General features: G+C 29.9%; 1 protein-coding gene across 1 annotated transcript in view; it reads right to left on the bottom strand.

Annotated features, from left to right (window-relative positions):
* Positions 1-16,907, bottom strand: part of LOC129917020 (dorsal-ventral patterning protein tolloid) — a 125,470-nt gene that overhangs the window by 102,406 nt on the left and 6,157 nt on the right. The window contains exon 2 of the mRNA XM_055997323.1: positions 6,163-7,364. Coding sequence (XP_055853298.1) covers positions 6,163-6,772 — 610 coding nt within the window. The 5' untranslated portion in view covers positions 6,773-7,364. The remainder of the gene's footprint in view (positions 1-6,162; positions 7,365-16,907) is intronic.

The raw sequence follows: 16,907 nt of genomic DNA on the forward strand, positions 1-16,907 counted from the left end.
GATGACAAGGAATGTGAAAAAAGTGGGACTTGAATTTCTTGCTATCTGTCTGTATAATTATAAGCTTTCAGCTTGCACAATTGGGTCAATTCGGTTGAAACTTGGTATGTGATAGTTTTTCCTTTTAGAGGGATTTCTAGAATTTATTGTTTGGATTAATGTCATACTTACTAAAAAAAAGTCTGTCCTAAAATTCATTTTCTGTTCACTCAGCTTTTTTTTAACCCTTTTTCGAACCGTCTACTGCTTCTCCCCCGCTTCTCTACGCAAAAAGAAGCTTAAAAGTATTTCTGCGATTTTTGACGTGATAACGTCTTATAAATCGATGAACCATGGCAGCCACCACAAAAAAGTGACGCCATTTTCTCCCGTTCCACTCTCGCACTTTTGCAGTGCGGCCAAAAATTTCAATTAAAAATAAACTATTAGAGATACAAAAATCTCCTATAGCTTATTTGAAAGATAATAACCTAAAGCTTAATCCAAATGAAGGATTTTTAAAAATTCCGTCATTTGATAGGTTAAACAGGGGTAAAACGGAAAGTTGAAATTTGCCCTAAAATCTAAACGCGTGGTTGTAGAGAGTTGATTTTTTTTTGCTATAGATAGAGGAGACTAATTTATGGATAACTGCATTTAAAAAAAAATTCTAAAAAATTCTGGAACTCCGCTATAACGTTTTGTTTGAACGTTGATCAGGTGTTGTGGGTATGACAAAATGTTGATTATGGGTAGGGGAAATGTTGATTATGGATGAAGGAAAAAAAAATTAGGGGTCTAATACGGATTTTTTTTCTAACACTCTGCGTTTCGAAATATGAATTTTTGAAAAATACCTACTTTTTTAGGGGTATTTTTGGGTAGTTTTTGATTTTTAGCTTTATTTTTCAAGTTATATAGAACATGTAGGGCTGATCAATGCACATAGATATGCAAAAAATTGGAATCGTTAAAAGAGTTTTGACTGAATACGGAGAAAAATAAATTTTAAAAAATCAGGTTTTTTGGCCGTTTTTAACCCATTTTCACCGTTTTATATTTTTATCTTTTTTTCTTTAATAGATAGAGGAATATTATATATGGAGTAATGATAGACCATGACCACAACTATATGTGTGCGAAATTTCAATCATTTTCGTAAACACAATTTTGAGATAACGGTAAAATAAAATTTTAGAATTCAACAGGTTATAATTTTTTACCAAAAGCAGATAGAAATTTGATTAAACATTTATGAGCATTCTGATACAACTACCTTTTATTTGGTATATCACACATAACGCTAGACTAACTACAAGCCACACAATGTTAAATCAAGAAACTTGCGAAAAACCTCAAACCACCAGTGGAGATCTGTTGCGCCATGAACAGCCACCAGTGTGGGAAGTACCGTAATCTCAGTCTGGAAATTCGACATGGTTGACTTTAAAAAATTCTAACTTCTCTTGTAGGCATCTTTGAAATTAGATTGATTCGTCATTTGAAAGGTGAAACAATAAGCTTTTAGATGGTGTAAAAATTTGTAAAGATTGTTGAAAAAAAATGGATTTTATAGCGTGAGAAGATAAATTTACATTTTTTTTTTGCTTTTTTTAATGAAATTTGAACGAGTTCAAAAAATTCTAGCTCTCTTTGTAGATGTCTAATAGGCATGATCTATATATATATTTTGAGCTGAAGCAATATGCTTTCAGGTGTTATAAAATTTATTATAGGTTGTTGTATCAAAAAAATGAGTTTTTTGTGTGAAGTGATTTTTTCACTTTTTTCATAAGAAATTATTGTTTTCAATAAATAAATAAAAGTATTAAAATATACTTTATACTTAAAAAAATAAAGTATTAAAATATACTTTTTGCTCATTGTAAAAATTTTAAAATGGTTTTATTATTTAGAAGAAATATTTGGCTTTTTAATGGTATAATTTTTTTTGTGAGCTTTTAAAATAAAAAATTAATATAATGAGAAAAGAAAAAAGGTATTTTCTTTTAGCTTTTTCTTGTAAATTATGATTGTTTGAAATAAATAAACGCTTCAAATGGCTCATTTTAAAAGCACACAACCTGTTTTCCTACGACGTTATCACGTAAAATCATCGTCCGTAAACCAGCTTTACAGACAACCTCTTTTATTTTTTTCTACAAGATCGATTTTTTTTTTTTTGCAAAAGTCAATTTAGAAATCAAATATTGTTTTCTTCAGTATTTTGTACCCCTAGGAAAGTTTGAAATTTTTCCCAAACCCATACAAAATGCCGATCACTGAATGAGACTCAAACCAATTTCGCAACAAGGAAAAAAAACCATTTCGTTATAGGAGATCATTGGATATAAAGATAAAGTAATGTTTTGTTTGTTTATTACAAATTACCAACAACAATTTTGGCCTCATGTCAATATTTGAAAAATCGATTTTATAGGCACAATACGCATCATTGAAAGAGTCGACTATAGGAATAGAAACTTTAGAAGCCGCGTAGGACTTATAATATATCTATATGAGATGACTTACGCCGAAAAGCTTTGCCACACGTTAAAAGTCAACCCATGAAATGTAGCAATTAGTTTTATTCTTCCTAGAAAATTTTAAGAAATTTTGTCTATCGATACCTGCAAAAACCTGATGTTTATTATAGTTCAAACACACTCCCTTTCGATAGTGTGTTTTCCCCATTAATTTCACCTATGTAGAGTCATTTGGGGTAAGATCGCGCAGTGGGTAAGAGCGCGCACTGCTTATTTCTCGAGTTGTGTCCAAAAAAAACTAAAACTGAAAATGAGGAAATCAGCGCTTAGTAAGACGTCAATAAGTGATAACCTTCGGGAGTGTGTGCTCAGCTCCATTTTATTTTAAAACAGGCTTGAAAAAATATGACTAAAAACAAAAAAAAAAAGTTGTGCGGGAAAAGTGTGTGGCGTCGGCGTCAGGGGCGTATACAGGTTTGCTTCTTGGGGGGGGTCATGCCCATTTTTTTTTTTTTCAACAGTTTTGATAGCAGGCATAAACCTGAAAATGGGCTTTTTGAATTATTAAACATTAAAATTTGTGCGTCTTGCATTTCGAATCGAAAAGTTCCGAATGTAGGTCTAAAAATAACCAAACAAAAACGGTATGAGATTCGTTTAACTTTAGCGTTAAGCCTTAAAGCCTAGAACGCTGCTGATGTGAAAAGAAATTTTTGTCGGTCTCCACGAGGACAACAAAATGCTTGCGAAATCTGGACCGAAAAATACTCAAAAATTGCCAAACATAAATGAAAAAAAAAGCAAACACGCATCGCAGAAAGACCTGCAATGACAAAATGAACAACAAAAACAAACAAAAAAAACTCAAAATGTCATTTTTCACACACACAATGAATGTCCCCGGAAATTGTTTGTGTGCGAAAAAGAAGTTTAGACTTTCAATTTCGGTGTGCCGAATAGCGTACTACAGAACGAAAAGTTGAACGAAATTTTTGGTTTACCATTTCGCTGTTTCATTTTTGTATTGGATTTTTCGTTTCTTATCAGCAGCGTACTAGGCTTTAATTTTGACCAATTGAGGCTATCCTCTCCTAAAAATAAAATGTACTGTACGAGTACTTCGACTGAATAATTTGCCTTAAAACAACTGTTCATTGTTTTCCGCTAGCCCAGAAAGTTAAATTAAAAATCGTTTTTACTTAATAACAGTTTTAACTTTTGAATAAAAAGTCTTCCTAACCTCAGGCAAACGAATCGCAAAGTTTTGTAAAAAAAATTGCATTTGAAAATATAATTTTTTTAAAATTTTGTTTTAAAATTGTGTGGGAATTAAAAATACCTCTATTAAAATAGTAAAGACAAAAAAAATAATTTTGGCGATGTTTTATTCGTCCGTTTTCAGGTAATAATCAGCGGTTTTCAATATAAAAAACATTCAGTTGTATTTATTAGATTAAGCCCTGCTTTTTCAATCGTCAGATAGACTGTCAGAATAATAAATGTCACTATAAAATAAAACATTTATTCCTAGGAATAAGCTCTAACTTAGGTTTATCTAACTATTGAAAAAATTAGCCCTAAGTGATATTTAATAATAATATTTAAATTGCCTTAGATAAGGTTGCTTACATTGCTTCTATAATTGACTGGCCATTGATGATTAACAAATCGATATTTGTTTCAAAAAATGCAACAGATCTAGCAAATTTAGTATGTACAAAATACTGTTATATTCTGTAAGCAAACAAAATTCACCAAATTTTATCAGACGAATGTATTGAACTGGAACATTGCAAAAAACTAAAAAGATTTGAGAAATGATATCCTTCTTTAACATTTTGCCGATGACGAATTTTATCAACAGAATTAACCTCCACACAGCAAGGCCACAGAAAGCTTCCATATTTAAAACATATTTTATTCACTTCATCATATAAAAAAATAGAAGATATGGCTGCTTCTTTTATTTGCTGGCAAGCAGTGTCTTGCCCTTAAGATATTATTTTTGTGTACCTACCCGATTCAATTTCTTTTAAAAAGCTTTGAATATAATACTTATCCGGATTTTGTTTCCATACAAAACTCTACAGCACAGCTCAACTAATATTATCGAACGAATCAAAATAATCCTAATCCAGCATAGCGTTCGCTAAAATATGACCACATCCCCAAAATATGGTAAAATAGTTTGTTTGAATACCAAAAATTTTTTTTACTTTTAATTTTCGTTCATGTTCTAAAACTTCGACATTTTGAAAATAATCTTACTCAAGAGATTTCAGTATCACATAACAAATTCTTTTTTAAGTTCTGAGTTCTTGGGGGGGGGGTCATGACCCCGTGACCCCCCCCTTGTATACGCCGTTGGTCGGCGTGGGAGCATTATATACCGAAAGTAGCATATATTTTTGAATTGTGCCTATTTATATTTGATTTAAGTCAAAAACTTGTTAGACTTTCTTATATTTTATAATAAATTTGATAAATAGAAAAAAAAGTACCTTTGTGGGTAAAATCGCGCAGTCCTTTTGTGGGTAAGAGCGCGCACTTCTTCCCATATTAAACTTTTCTTTTTTCAACAAGACAGAGAAATGTCAAACTTGAATCTTGAGAAACGAAGGCTTTTATTCCTTAATTTCAAAAAAGAAAGGCAGTTTTCTTTTAATTTAATTAGAAATATTATTTTGTTTGTTTTATTTTGTAAATAAAGTTTAATTTTTGTATTTGAACTTAATTTGTTTTTTCTTTTATATTTTCATTAATTTTAGTGAAAACTTGGAAGTTTTGTTTAACTAAGTATAACATAAAGTTTTTAGAAATTTAGTTCACGTAAACTGTCAAGATTCCTATTAAAACTATGTGCGCGCTCTTACCCAAGATTTTGCGCGATCTTACCCTGACTTTGGGGTAAGAGTGCGCACATTGACTTCATTTGGTTTTTGTTTATAATCATATGAAATATTTAAACTAAAAAACTTTTTTTTTGTGTTTTCTTGTTCCCAAAATATAGGTTTATCAAACGTAAAAAACTTTATTCTGATATCTCTTATAGAATCTTCACAATTTTGCCTTAAAGTGAAAAGTGCGCGCACTTACCCCAACTGACTCTACCAAAAATTGCGTGATTATGACGACACCAACGTCATAGATAACGAATGTTTGACCTTTTTGATTCTTTCATTTGATTAATTTTTCAAATCTGAATTAGGCATTTTTTTTTTTTTGTGAATCACAAAACAAAATGTAGAAAGATAACCGCTGTACAGAAAAAATAATATCAATAAGAAATAACAAAATTTGTTATCATTATTTTTGTTGACAGATTTGTTTTGACATGCGACAATAATTTCACATTTCAACAAAATTTTGGTAGAATTATTTATGCATCTATTTATCTGGAGAAATAATTATAGTTTAGAGTACCTATCAACATTCTAGATCTACTTATCTTTTGTAACTATCTTTGACCAATACAATTATATACAACCAAATACCCATATAGACCCTAATGAACCATAAAAATCTTCGAGGCATTTCATTTTCCACCGCACAATACCTTCATACTAGAGACTAGAAGAGGCGCATTTAATTTAAAAGCCCCAACCATAAGACCAAGAGTGCGGAATTGATATACCACCACCGACAGCAATCTAGTAATTTAATGCATGCAATTCAATCGAGAGAGACTTGCACTCACCCGCTTTACATGGATCCATATCCAAATCGTTGGATGTCTTAGTCTCGTACTTTGTGTGCATTAGCTCTTCTATAGTGAATTTACTATGATAGAGGCGTCCTCCAACTGAAGAAGACGACGAAGTAGACGATGTCGATGCCGACGTCGATGCAGACCGCGACTTTGGAACGAATTCAAACTCCTCATGGTTGTGTCGATGGCCATGATGATGTTGCTGATGTTGGTTCTCAGGGTTCAGCATCAGAGGTGGGTCGACCTCCACCTCTTGCTGTTGTTGTTGTGTTACAGGGTGTTCCGCCAGATGGCGCTCATGATTATGATTATGATTGTGATGATGATGGTGATGATGATTTTGTTCTGAATGATGCTGCTGTTCAACTTGCTGTTGATGATGATGATGATGGTGATTTCTGTGTGGATGTGGTTGTTCTTCATGTTGATTAGTCTGAGGTTGAGCCTCCACCTGATGGTGGTTAGGTTCTGTAGTTTGATTAACATATGCACATTGCACCACACACTGCAGCTGAATTAAAGCTATGAACACAAGAACACACAAACAACCGGAAAATAACGAATCATGATGATGCTTTCGAAATGTAACGAACGCCATTGTGTTACACAAATTGAGATACTTTTTTTGTATTTTGTTTTAAGAGAAGATTTTTAATTTTTTTTTTTTTTTTCTATAAGCAAAAGTCACAAAAAAATCTCAAGTAAGACTCTGCTTTCTTAACCGAACCGAATGAAAACCGAGACTGATATTATTAATTTTATAAATTTTTTTTGTTATTTGATTTCTTTGTGACAGAAATATTTATTATTTATATTTCTTTTTTTTTATTTTTTATTTTTATTTCGTTTTGCGATTATTTTTTGTTTTGTACTTCACTTCATTTTTAATTCTGATAACGACAATTACAATATTAATTAAATGCGATTCATTTACGTTTGATAACCCGACGCGGATGCATTGTGTGATGAATGCTGGGGCAGTATAGTTGTAGTGTGTGGCTCTGGTATAATCTCAGTAGATATCTCTCTCGGCGATGTGATGTGTGATGGCTTTGAGATTTTTTTTGTTGTTTTTTTTTTTTTTCATATATTTACAACTTTTGATCAATAATAATTTTTATGTTGCTCTTTTTTTTTTTTTGTGTCATTGAAAAAAAAGCTTTTATAATCACTTTTTTTTGGAGAAGCAACTGCAAAAAAAATGGAAAAAATTATGATTAATTATAAGAATTAATAAGTGCATTTAAAAAATCCTAAATGATTAAAAATATGTATAAACAAAACCCAAGTCGGGGGTTGCATGTGCCAGTATATAGGTACTTGCGCTTCAAGGCTAATTTCTTTGCTATATTTTTAGAATCTATTATAAAATATTTTAAATGCGGAAAAAGAAAAATAGATTTGCCAACTGAAAATTAGTTTACCTAAGACTTAAATGACATTCCAATGCAATTTTTATGGGAGAAACATTTTTTTGCGTACGTTGGATTTAATAGAATTGGAGAGTGGGGATGGGCATCATTCAGATTTCAGAACAATATTTCCAACAACTTTTTCTCAAAGCATATGTATATTTTGAAATTTGGGAAAAATTAAGATTTTTCACATTTAGTTCACTCTTTTGCAAATTAAAATTTTGCTAATCAAATTCATTTATTTGTTTTTATTTAATTGTTTTTGATTCATAAGGTTTTATGGAATTTTATTCTAGATTTACAAAAGGTGAATTTGATTTTCAAATGACTGAATCTATTCATTTTGGAAAGTTATTAACTTCATTTATAAAAGAGAAACAAACAAAAATAAAGATATATGATAATAGATCTCAAGAGAATGAAATTTAAGATAGGATTACAAAATTTAAAATTGCTGATAAATTAAGGAAATATAAAAATTAGGTTGCCAAAATCTTATTTAAGAGAAACAATTACTACTTCAATTTAAGTTTCATAGCTTTTCACTTTCATTTATTTTTTATCGTTAAAATTTGAATAGATCATCATAAAATGAAAGACCACATGTTCGGAGATTCAGCATTTTCAAAAAGTATAGTTTCCTGTCTCCTTTATATAAATCTACAAAATTTGGAAATGATATCAATTTAAGAATTCTTTTTTAATTTGTAAGTATTGGGTATACAGTTGGTATACCAGAATTCGCAGAACCACCACCGAGAAAATCTTGGATCGACTCCAAATATGAGCAGGCAAATTAAGCTAAAATAGAAGCACATTTACTTGAAAATAAAACAAGGTAGCCCCGACTGCAGCCTAAGATCAAAGAAGAACATCATATGTTCAGGAGGAAAAAGCAACAATAAGATGCAGATGTGAAGATGCTTGAATCAGAATCACATGCAAAATTTTTCACAGAAGATTGAAACGATCAACATAACGATAATGTAAAAATCCTTTCACTACCTAAACGAGAATTTCTTAAAATTTGGTTAAAAATTTGATAGTTTTTATGAACTTTTTTTTATATTTCGCCAAGAGCGTATTCAAAATGTTCAAGGTATATTACAATTTTCTCTTCAAAGCAATTCCAATAAAACTGCAACTTCAAATACCAAAAAATGCCATTTTCGTTAAAAAAAAAAAAGCTGTAGGAAAGGAATCAAATATATACCAAATCAATTTTCCTCGAATTTATGATTACTTATGCTTACATATTCAACATAAAATTAAATGCACGGCTGGTTCTGTACAATGTACCTTGTACAAGTTTTATAAAATGAAAGATTTAATTATGTAGTTAGTTTTTTATAATTTCTGCAATTAATTTTTAAAGTTATTAAAACATCTTTATAAGTATTTTCAGTATCGTATGAGTTCATTTAAAAAAAAATTGCAAATGTCAACTAAATATAAAATTTAAAAAAAAAAAATATTTATCAACCTGTTTTCAAAGAATAGAAAACTCACAACCACAAAGTTCTTAGAAAATCGACTCAGTAGTTTATCCATTAGCACAAAAAATATTCATATATACTAATAAACAGAAATGCAGTACCAACTTTTTTTCACATTCTCTATCATCATAATTCCATGTCGGATTTTATTACTTATTTTATTACAATAATAATAATTTTTTTACGAATCCAAAACTATCCCTAAGTATCATAAGCTATTGGTAAATAGCAGTTCTAAACAATTTGTTTAAAATTTTTTGTATTCAAGAAAAAAAAAATCAAAGTGCAATTTTGTATTTAAACATTTGTACTAATTCTTATGACTGATTTATGAAGAACCTATTTGTCTCAATTGGTTAAACTAGTTCCTCTCAACGGGTAAGGTTTAAATATTAACGCCTACGAGTTAAATTAACCACAGTAAATCTTATTTTAAAGATAAGAAAAGTAAATTTAACTTATAAATTTTAATAGTCCAACAAAAAAAAGGGGGGTACATTTATATGTCTGGATAATTTGCATTTAATTTAAGCAATTTAAGCCCGTTAATAAACTGCAAAACAAATCCAAAAGAATACTAGAAAAAATAACTGTCATGAACCAGTTGACAAAAAAATAACCATCTGCAACATTTAAACAACAATAAACTTGGCCCATTTAAGGCATAGTTGTTTCATTATCACAAAACAAAGTGAATACCAAACAAGTTTTCATCACTATAGAATTCTACTAAAATGTTCAAAAAAAAGTTTATAATTATTTCTAAACTTTCTATTAATCTTTGAATTTTCATGTCCTCCATTTTAAGACATCAAGCGAAATAAAAATATTCTCCAACAATTTCAACACAAAAAAAAATATAACAATAATGCAACATTCAACAAAATGGTATATAGAACAAAGGCCATTCATAAAACTTTGTTCTTCGTTGAAAGTTTGTGTGCAAAAATCATTGCATCATCATCCATTCATAAAGTAAGTAGGAAGAAATAATTTTTTTTTTTTTTGTTAAACAAAACTGAACAGAAAATTAAAGGTAGTCAAGAAGGGCGGCTAAAAACTTTCTTTAAAGTACCTTCATAATATTTATGTTCATATTGTTTAAGCTTAACTGACAAAAGGAAGTTTTTTTTTCGTTTTTTGTTTTTAACTTAGAGGAAACATTCTTAAAATGCATAAGAAAAAAGGAAAGAAAAAGTTGAAGGACGAGATTTAACACAAAATTCAATTGTCTTGAGGTTATTTTAGTTTGAAATAAGTACTCATCTTAGGAATTTCTTAAAAACATGACGCTATACACATTTTTAACTTTTTGTGTAGTGTTTTAAGAATCTCATATTATTATTTTAAGTGAAGCAGACGATGCTAATTTTTTTTTGCTTCAAGACAAAATGTTCATTAATACATTTTCAGTAAGATGGCACTTGTATTTCTGAGGTGGTAATAAATATAAAGCCGCTGTACGGTTTGAGAAAGACTTATGAAACTTATCTTTTATGATATGAAATAAATCATAACACCGTTGATAAAGGTAAGAAAATTATTGAATGATAACATTTTTTTTTTAACGATATCTGCTAAACTTTCAGTTTAACATTTTAACGGTTCTTTAAAGAAAGTTTGATCTTGTATAACATTTTAATACCCTTTTCGGGTGCAATTCTTGGAATTCATGAGAGTTTTTTTTTGCACTAATAATTTCGTTGAAGAAAAGCATAAAAGTCTATGTATGTTACTATGAATGAGAGGTGCAATTGGGTCATGATAGCAGTCCAAAACAAACCGAAGTAATTTAGCGGAAAAAAAAAACAAAATTGAGAAATCAGTTTGGAGTACAAAACTAATATTTTGTGCCTATCACATCTAAATTTGACAAAACACGTGAAATTTTCTAAAAGACTGAAAAAATATAATGATTGCCAGAAGAAATAAATGGGAGGTCAATAAAGATAGCCCCATTTGAACGTTGCGTTTCGTCCAGTCGTCGACATTGGGATTGGGTCAAAGCTTCGGTGGATCTTTAAACCGATCTTTGTCTAATTGCATTAAAAGTAAGAGGAAAGTGATTACGTCAAGCTTAGAGGGAAAAGGTCTCGTAAAAAGTTGACTTAGAGCACTCAAGCTGGTGCTTTGATTTGATTTCAACAGATTTCAAATGTACTCCATTTATTTTAACTAGAAATCATATTTTATTAAGAAGAAAATTAAGAGATACAAAAATCCAGATGTTTTTAGAGGTTTTTCAAGTAATCCCTTAAAAATCGTACTAGAATAAAAAAAAAAATAGATTTTAAAGCTCAATTTTTCTGGTTTTAAGATCTTACAATACAAAAGCAATGTGTTCTCGCAATCCTAATAAATACTGAAAATTTTTTTTTTTAACTTTTTCAGGCTCTTTTTTTTGTCTTAAAACTTGGAAACCCTTTTTTAAAGAACTTGTTCATTCAGCTTAAATTAAAGAAGTATTTTGAAATTTTGAATAAATTTAACACAAAAATCAGGCATGAGTTTTTGAAAAAAAAAATTGCATTAATTTAAAGAATTTAAATTGGAAATGATGAGAATACCAGTAAGCTATATTGATTTTGCCTTTTGAAAGTTTAATATGCCTTCAAAAATATAACAAAATTTCAATTTAATCTATCCAGCCGGTTATTTATTTTATTCGATTGAATTTTTGGAAAAAAAAATAAAAGGATCACAATTTCGACTTAAAATTATCATAATCTAAAACGAAAAGAAGTGTTTTTTAAAGAGCTTTTATTCTAAACTCCTTATTTTGCTCTGTGTGTGCAGCTGTAATAAAATCAAGAGAAGGTCCAACAATTTTTTTTAAATTAAATTTAGAATGTTTCTGAGAGGGTCACTGTGGTGTATGCGTAACTTTTTTTTGCAAGAAAATCGTAAAACATACTTTAAATGTAAATTGTTCTATAACGTTACTGATTTTACCTTAACTAAACATTGTCTGACCTTTGTTGAAGAAAAAAATTTCTTAAAATTTGAACTTGCACTATTCATTCATTCATCATAATTCAATAAGTAACTTATAAAAGTCATTTATTGACCATAATTTTTGAAATTCCAAAATAGTGGACAGAATAGGCTTTCAAAATAGAATTTTCTTTTTCAAAACAGTAGGTATTATAAGTTAAAATATTATATAAATTGATATCAAAAAAGTATTCGATTTTAGATTTAGTTACATCAAAATCAAAAATTAAAAAAAAAAAAAAAAACAAATTGTCAAACTTTAAGAACTTTACTATGCTATTTCCTGATTTTTTTTTTTCTGATTAGCCAGAATTTTTACAATTTTTCTATTAATTGTTTAAACAAAATTAACTATTTTGGCGATACATTATTGCCAACTATGTTTTAAAATAAAAGATTAAAAAAAAAAGAAATAATAACAACTGTTTTATAAAACTGGATCTTTTATTATTTTTCTTTTCCAAAGTATACAAATAAGAAAAAAATCTAAATATAGTTCCGCTGGCTATTATTGCACCAACGGAAATGGTCAACCATATCAAACAATCGAATACATATAGATTTTCGGAAATAATTTTGATGATAATTAAGGTGATTCCCAATTATTATAAACACAAGAAACACATTCATCCTTTTTATTTTGATTCCTCCCAAATTCAATCAGAATTTCTAAGAAATAGAATAGAAGATAATATAAACTTATGAATATTTCAGTGAGTATGTTCAATTGTGTATATTGTCTGCATGGTGTAGAAGGAACATTCATTAATACTGCTTAAGGCAATATTCGGCTTTACAAATATTAGATTCAACACACAATAAGAGCTTTGTCTGGAAGATTTTGGTGTGTACAAAGCTCAATTAATTGCATTATTGCAATTTCAGATTAGTTGTTGATGTCATTGCAAGTTGTATCTATATTAAACCCTAAATACTATATATTTTGTCAACAAGAAATTCTTACTCCAAAACAATTTGGTTAAAATAGAGGTTAAATATTGAAAGCATTTGTGTTCGTTGCTCTTATAACAATTAAATTGATTATGCTTTGTAAAATGTATTGGTTCGATTTGCCCCAAGTGTAAATATTGTCAGGTCTTCAAATTATACCTGAATAATTTTGATTAATTGTTAATGGGTAATGGGTTGATGCTTCCAAATAAAATACAATATTTTATAAGGGATATCTTGATAAATGTTAGTACCTTAATATTGTTCTTTGAGCATCAAAATCATTCGAAAACAGTTATACTTTTCAAGAGAAGTCTGAAACAGTACAAAGTAGATCATAAATGACAATTTTTAATTTCATTAAAAAAATGAGTTAAATTTTTGAACAAAATCTAATTAAGTTATTTCAAAATTTTTAGAAACACAAAAAGAATGTAATAAAATTAATGTCAGATTCTTCCGAAAATATACAAAATAAAACTTTAAAAATTTATCAATTCCCCTATAAGGAAGTGTTATTATTGAAAATCAGGAAAATTTCTTAAATAACAAACAATAAATACCTTAAAGACATTGTCTGTGAAAGTAAGATAGGAAAATACAAATACTTCTATGAGAATATATACGATAGGTATTAAGCTTGATAACAAACGATGCTAAGACTGACGGAAAGTGGAATTTAACAAAAATGATTCCCCCATATAAATTTTCGTCTTTTCTACCAAAGCATGCTACTCTCTATGTTGTTCGTCGTCGTGTCTTTCGCGAACCAAACCATCTCATCCTTATAAATCACATTGGCCTGGTCATATCTAATTAATTTGGGCATTTTAAGACTGTTATATAGGTCCATGTAGTATAGCTTTGAAAAGATACTCGATTGTTCGATTCAATAGGTCGGAATTAAATACTCAACTATAACAAACCACAATACCATATAAAGGCATTCTGTATAGAGCTGTTATAGGGTGATGGGGTGTATTTGTTTTATTTTTCGTTTTTGTTTCTTTACTGAATTTGATTGAGTTTGTTTGCTTGAGCATTGTATTTTTCTGATAATAATATTCAACTTGTAATCTCTCTTTTCTTTTCCATCCCTCTAGGAGAGATTAATCGTCAACGGAATAGCAAAGGTCTAGGCTACCATTTCCATTTTTGTGTTTATTTTTAGTTTAACAAAACATTACGAGTAAAGGTTAGGTACTAAGTTATTTTATTTTTTTTTGTACTTTTTTGTGTTGATTTTGCTTCCTGTTTTGTCTTATTAGGTATAGTCTAGGTAGCGTTGTTGCAGCGGGTAGAGGAAATCGTTTTTGTCATTGTATCTGCATTAGCGAATAATGTGACTTAACTTGAAACTTTCATTTTGATTGTAACGACTACTGAAAATTTCAAACTCTTTCCCATTTTAACAACGGTTTGCCCATTTCAATCAAGAGGTTAACATTGGAAATATCTAACTTGGCTGGAATGTTTTTGAAGTTATAGGTACTTCTTATGCGGCGTTAGAGCAAAAGTTGACTTTGTCAAAGGGACTATGACGCTATCGCCATCTCCTAGACAATTGAGCACCAGGGCTGTCGTTTCACATTTATAGTTGGCAGTACTTTAGCATTTAAAAATGCAGTACGCCGCAGGACGGCAAAAAAAAACACGCAATACGTAGCAAGTTGCATGTGTCATGTCGCATATGCATGTGGCAGGTACCGTGTGGCATGCAATATGGTGCAAATGCATGTTGCATATGACAAGTAATACGAGGCAAGTTGCATTCAGCATGCAACATGTGGAAGTGCATGTGGCAAGTTGCATGTGGCAAGTTGCATGTGGCAAGTTTCATTTGGGCAAGTTTCATTTGGCAAGTTGCATGTGGCAAGTTGCATGTGGCAAGTTGCATTTGGCAAGTTTCATTTGGCAAGTTTCATTTGGCAAGTTGCATGTGGCAAGTTGTGTGTGGCAACTTCCATGTTGCAAGTTGTTTTGGCAAGTTATACGTCGCATGTGGCAAATGCATGAACCATGTGAGTGAGAAGTATAACTTCAATCGCGTGTACATACATAGTACACACACGCTTTTTTTTTTGTTTTTAAAAAACTTTGCTTTGAAGAAAATAAAATTGTACAAACTAGCAAAAAATTTCTTTTCAACCATATTTCACTTTCTGAAACTGAAAAAAGGTCCGACTAAATTTACAATCCTAAATAAAGCTGACATGGTTCTCCGTGTGGCCCCTTAGCAAAAAGAAAGAACCTTTCGTAATGCATGGATAACTAAAAAAAGCCCATCGATTCTTTGACCATAAATAATTATGAAAAAATAATTAAAATAAGGTACGAGTTGGGTTGGCAATAACTTTAAGCATATCCAAAAACACATTTTTAAATTTAAATCAGTACTAGAAATAATGTAGGTAGCTATTATCGAACAAATCGAGAAAATCGACAAATAGTAGATCAGTTTTGTCGAGAACAGCTGGCTTTTTGTCAATCCTTCGTAAGGTGCTGAAAAAAAAATGCTTTTTATTCACAACAAATGTTCGGATTCTCCAAATTGAGTTCTTAGAAATGGTTTAATACTTTTGTTCAGCCTCCATATCAGTTTTTTATATTTAAAATATAAGTACCACAATTTTATCAACCGACTTTTGATTTTTGGATACAATTGATGGAACGGTAAATCAACATTCTTCAGCACAATTCTTAAAACTGGATTGAATAAGAATAGCACATTGAAGGTGAACCTACGATTTTTGAACTTAAATCTGGCTAATGGTTGGACCATTTTGAACCTTGGCACTGATGGATTTAACATGTGAATTAGAACAAAACGATTTAATTATTTTTTAAAGCACTGTTTCGCAAAATTTTTGTATAGTAAAGTGTACATTTAGCCATCATATCGCTAAAACATTATATCGCATTTTTTATTTTGAATGTTTTAAATTTGCTTCGTATTATTTCGCATTTTAGTTTGAATAGTGTAAGCTGTAAGGTATCTAAGCTTTTCATTGGTTTTGCCTTGTAATCTTTTACCAACTTGTTAGTAAATTTCGCGCAATTTAAACTCATTTTCACAACTGTAACATTTTTTTCTTCCATGTTTTCGATACTTATCGCACGCTGTTAGTGCACTAAATACTCTTCATTAAAAAACACATCCTTACCCTATATTAACTATAAGAATTTTATGAAATATTTTAGATCGTGTTCTGAATGACCAATAAATATTCATGTCAAAATGCACAATTCACCATTGCATCTCATGGGTTTTCGGCTATGATTTAACTTTTATACAGATAAGGATAACATAATTACGATACACTCAAAATAGTCATAAGTCATAACTTTCGCTATGGTTGTCTCTTCGCCTTGATTTTATCCTCTTTGATTTTGTGATCTACAATTTACAGCAGAGTCCCAGCAGTTTAGAGGAGATGCACTTTTTCATGATAATGATACTCTTGCAGACTTTGTCAATTCTTCTATTGCGCAACAAGACACGATAATTTTCTAGACTTTTGAGGCAAATTAGAGAATGCCCAAATAAAAATATTACCAAAACTTTTCAAACCTTCTTTTTGTCTAATTTGACTTACGTATTAGAAAAAAAAGGTACAGATGTGAAGAGTATAGTATTGTCAGTTTTTTTTTTACTAATTCCAAGTCTAATTGTATTTGATTACGTAAATTCATTGAAATATACATAGCAACAGAAAAAAATTTCCAAAAAATAAACACTATCTCCCAGACTATTACAACTACATACAAACTATTGCTATCATTTTTATCAATTTTAAATTCAAACGAAAAGGATTTTCCATAGAAAATCGCAATATACAAATTTTTCTTGCCCAAGGGTTGTCTTTTTACAAAAAAC

The sequence above is a fragment of the Episyrphus balteatus genome, chromosome 3 (assembly GCF_945859705.1).
Source record: "Episyrphus balteatus chromosome 3, idEpiBalt1.1, whole genome shotgun sequence".
NCBI classification, from domain to species: Eukaryota; Metazoa; Arthropoda; class Insecta; order Diptera; family Syrphidae; genus Episyrphus; species Episyrphus balteatus.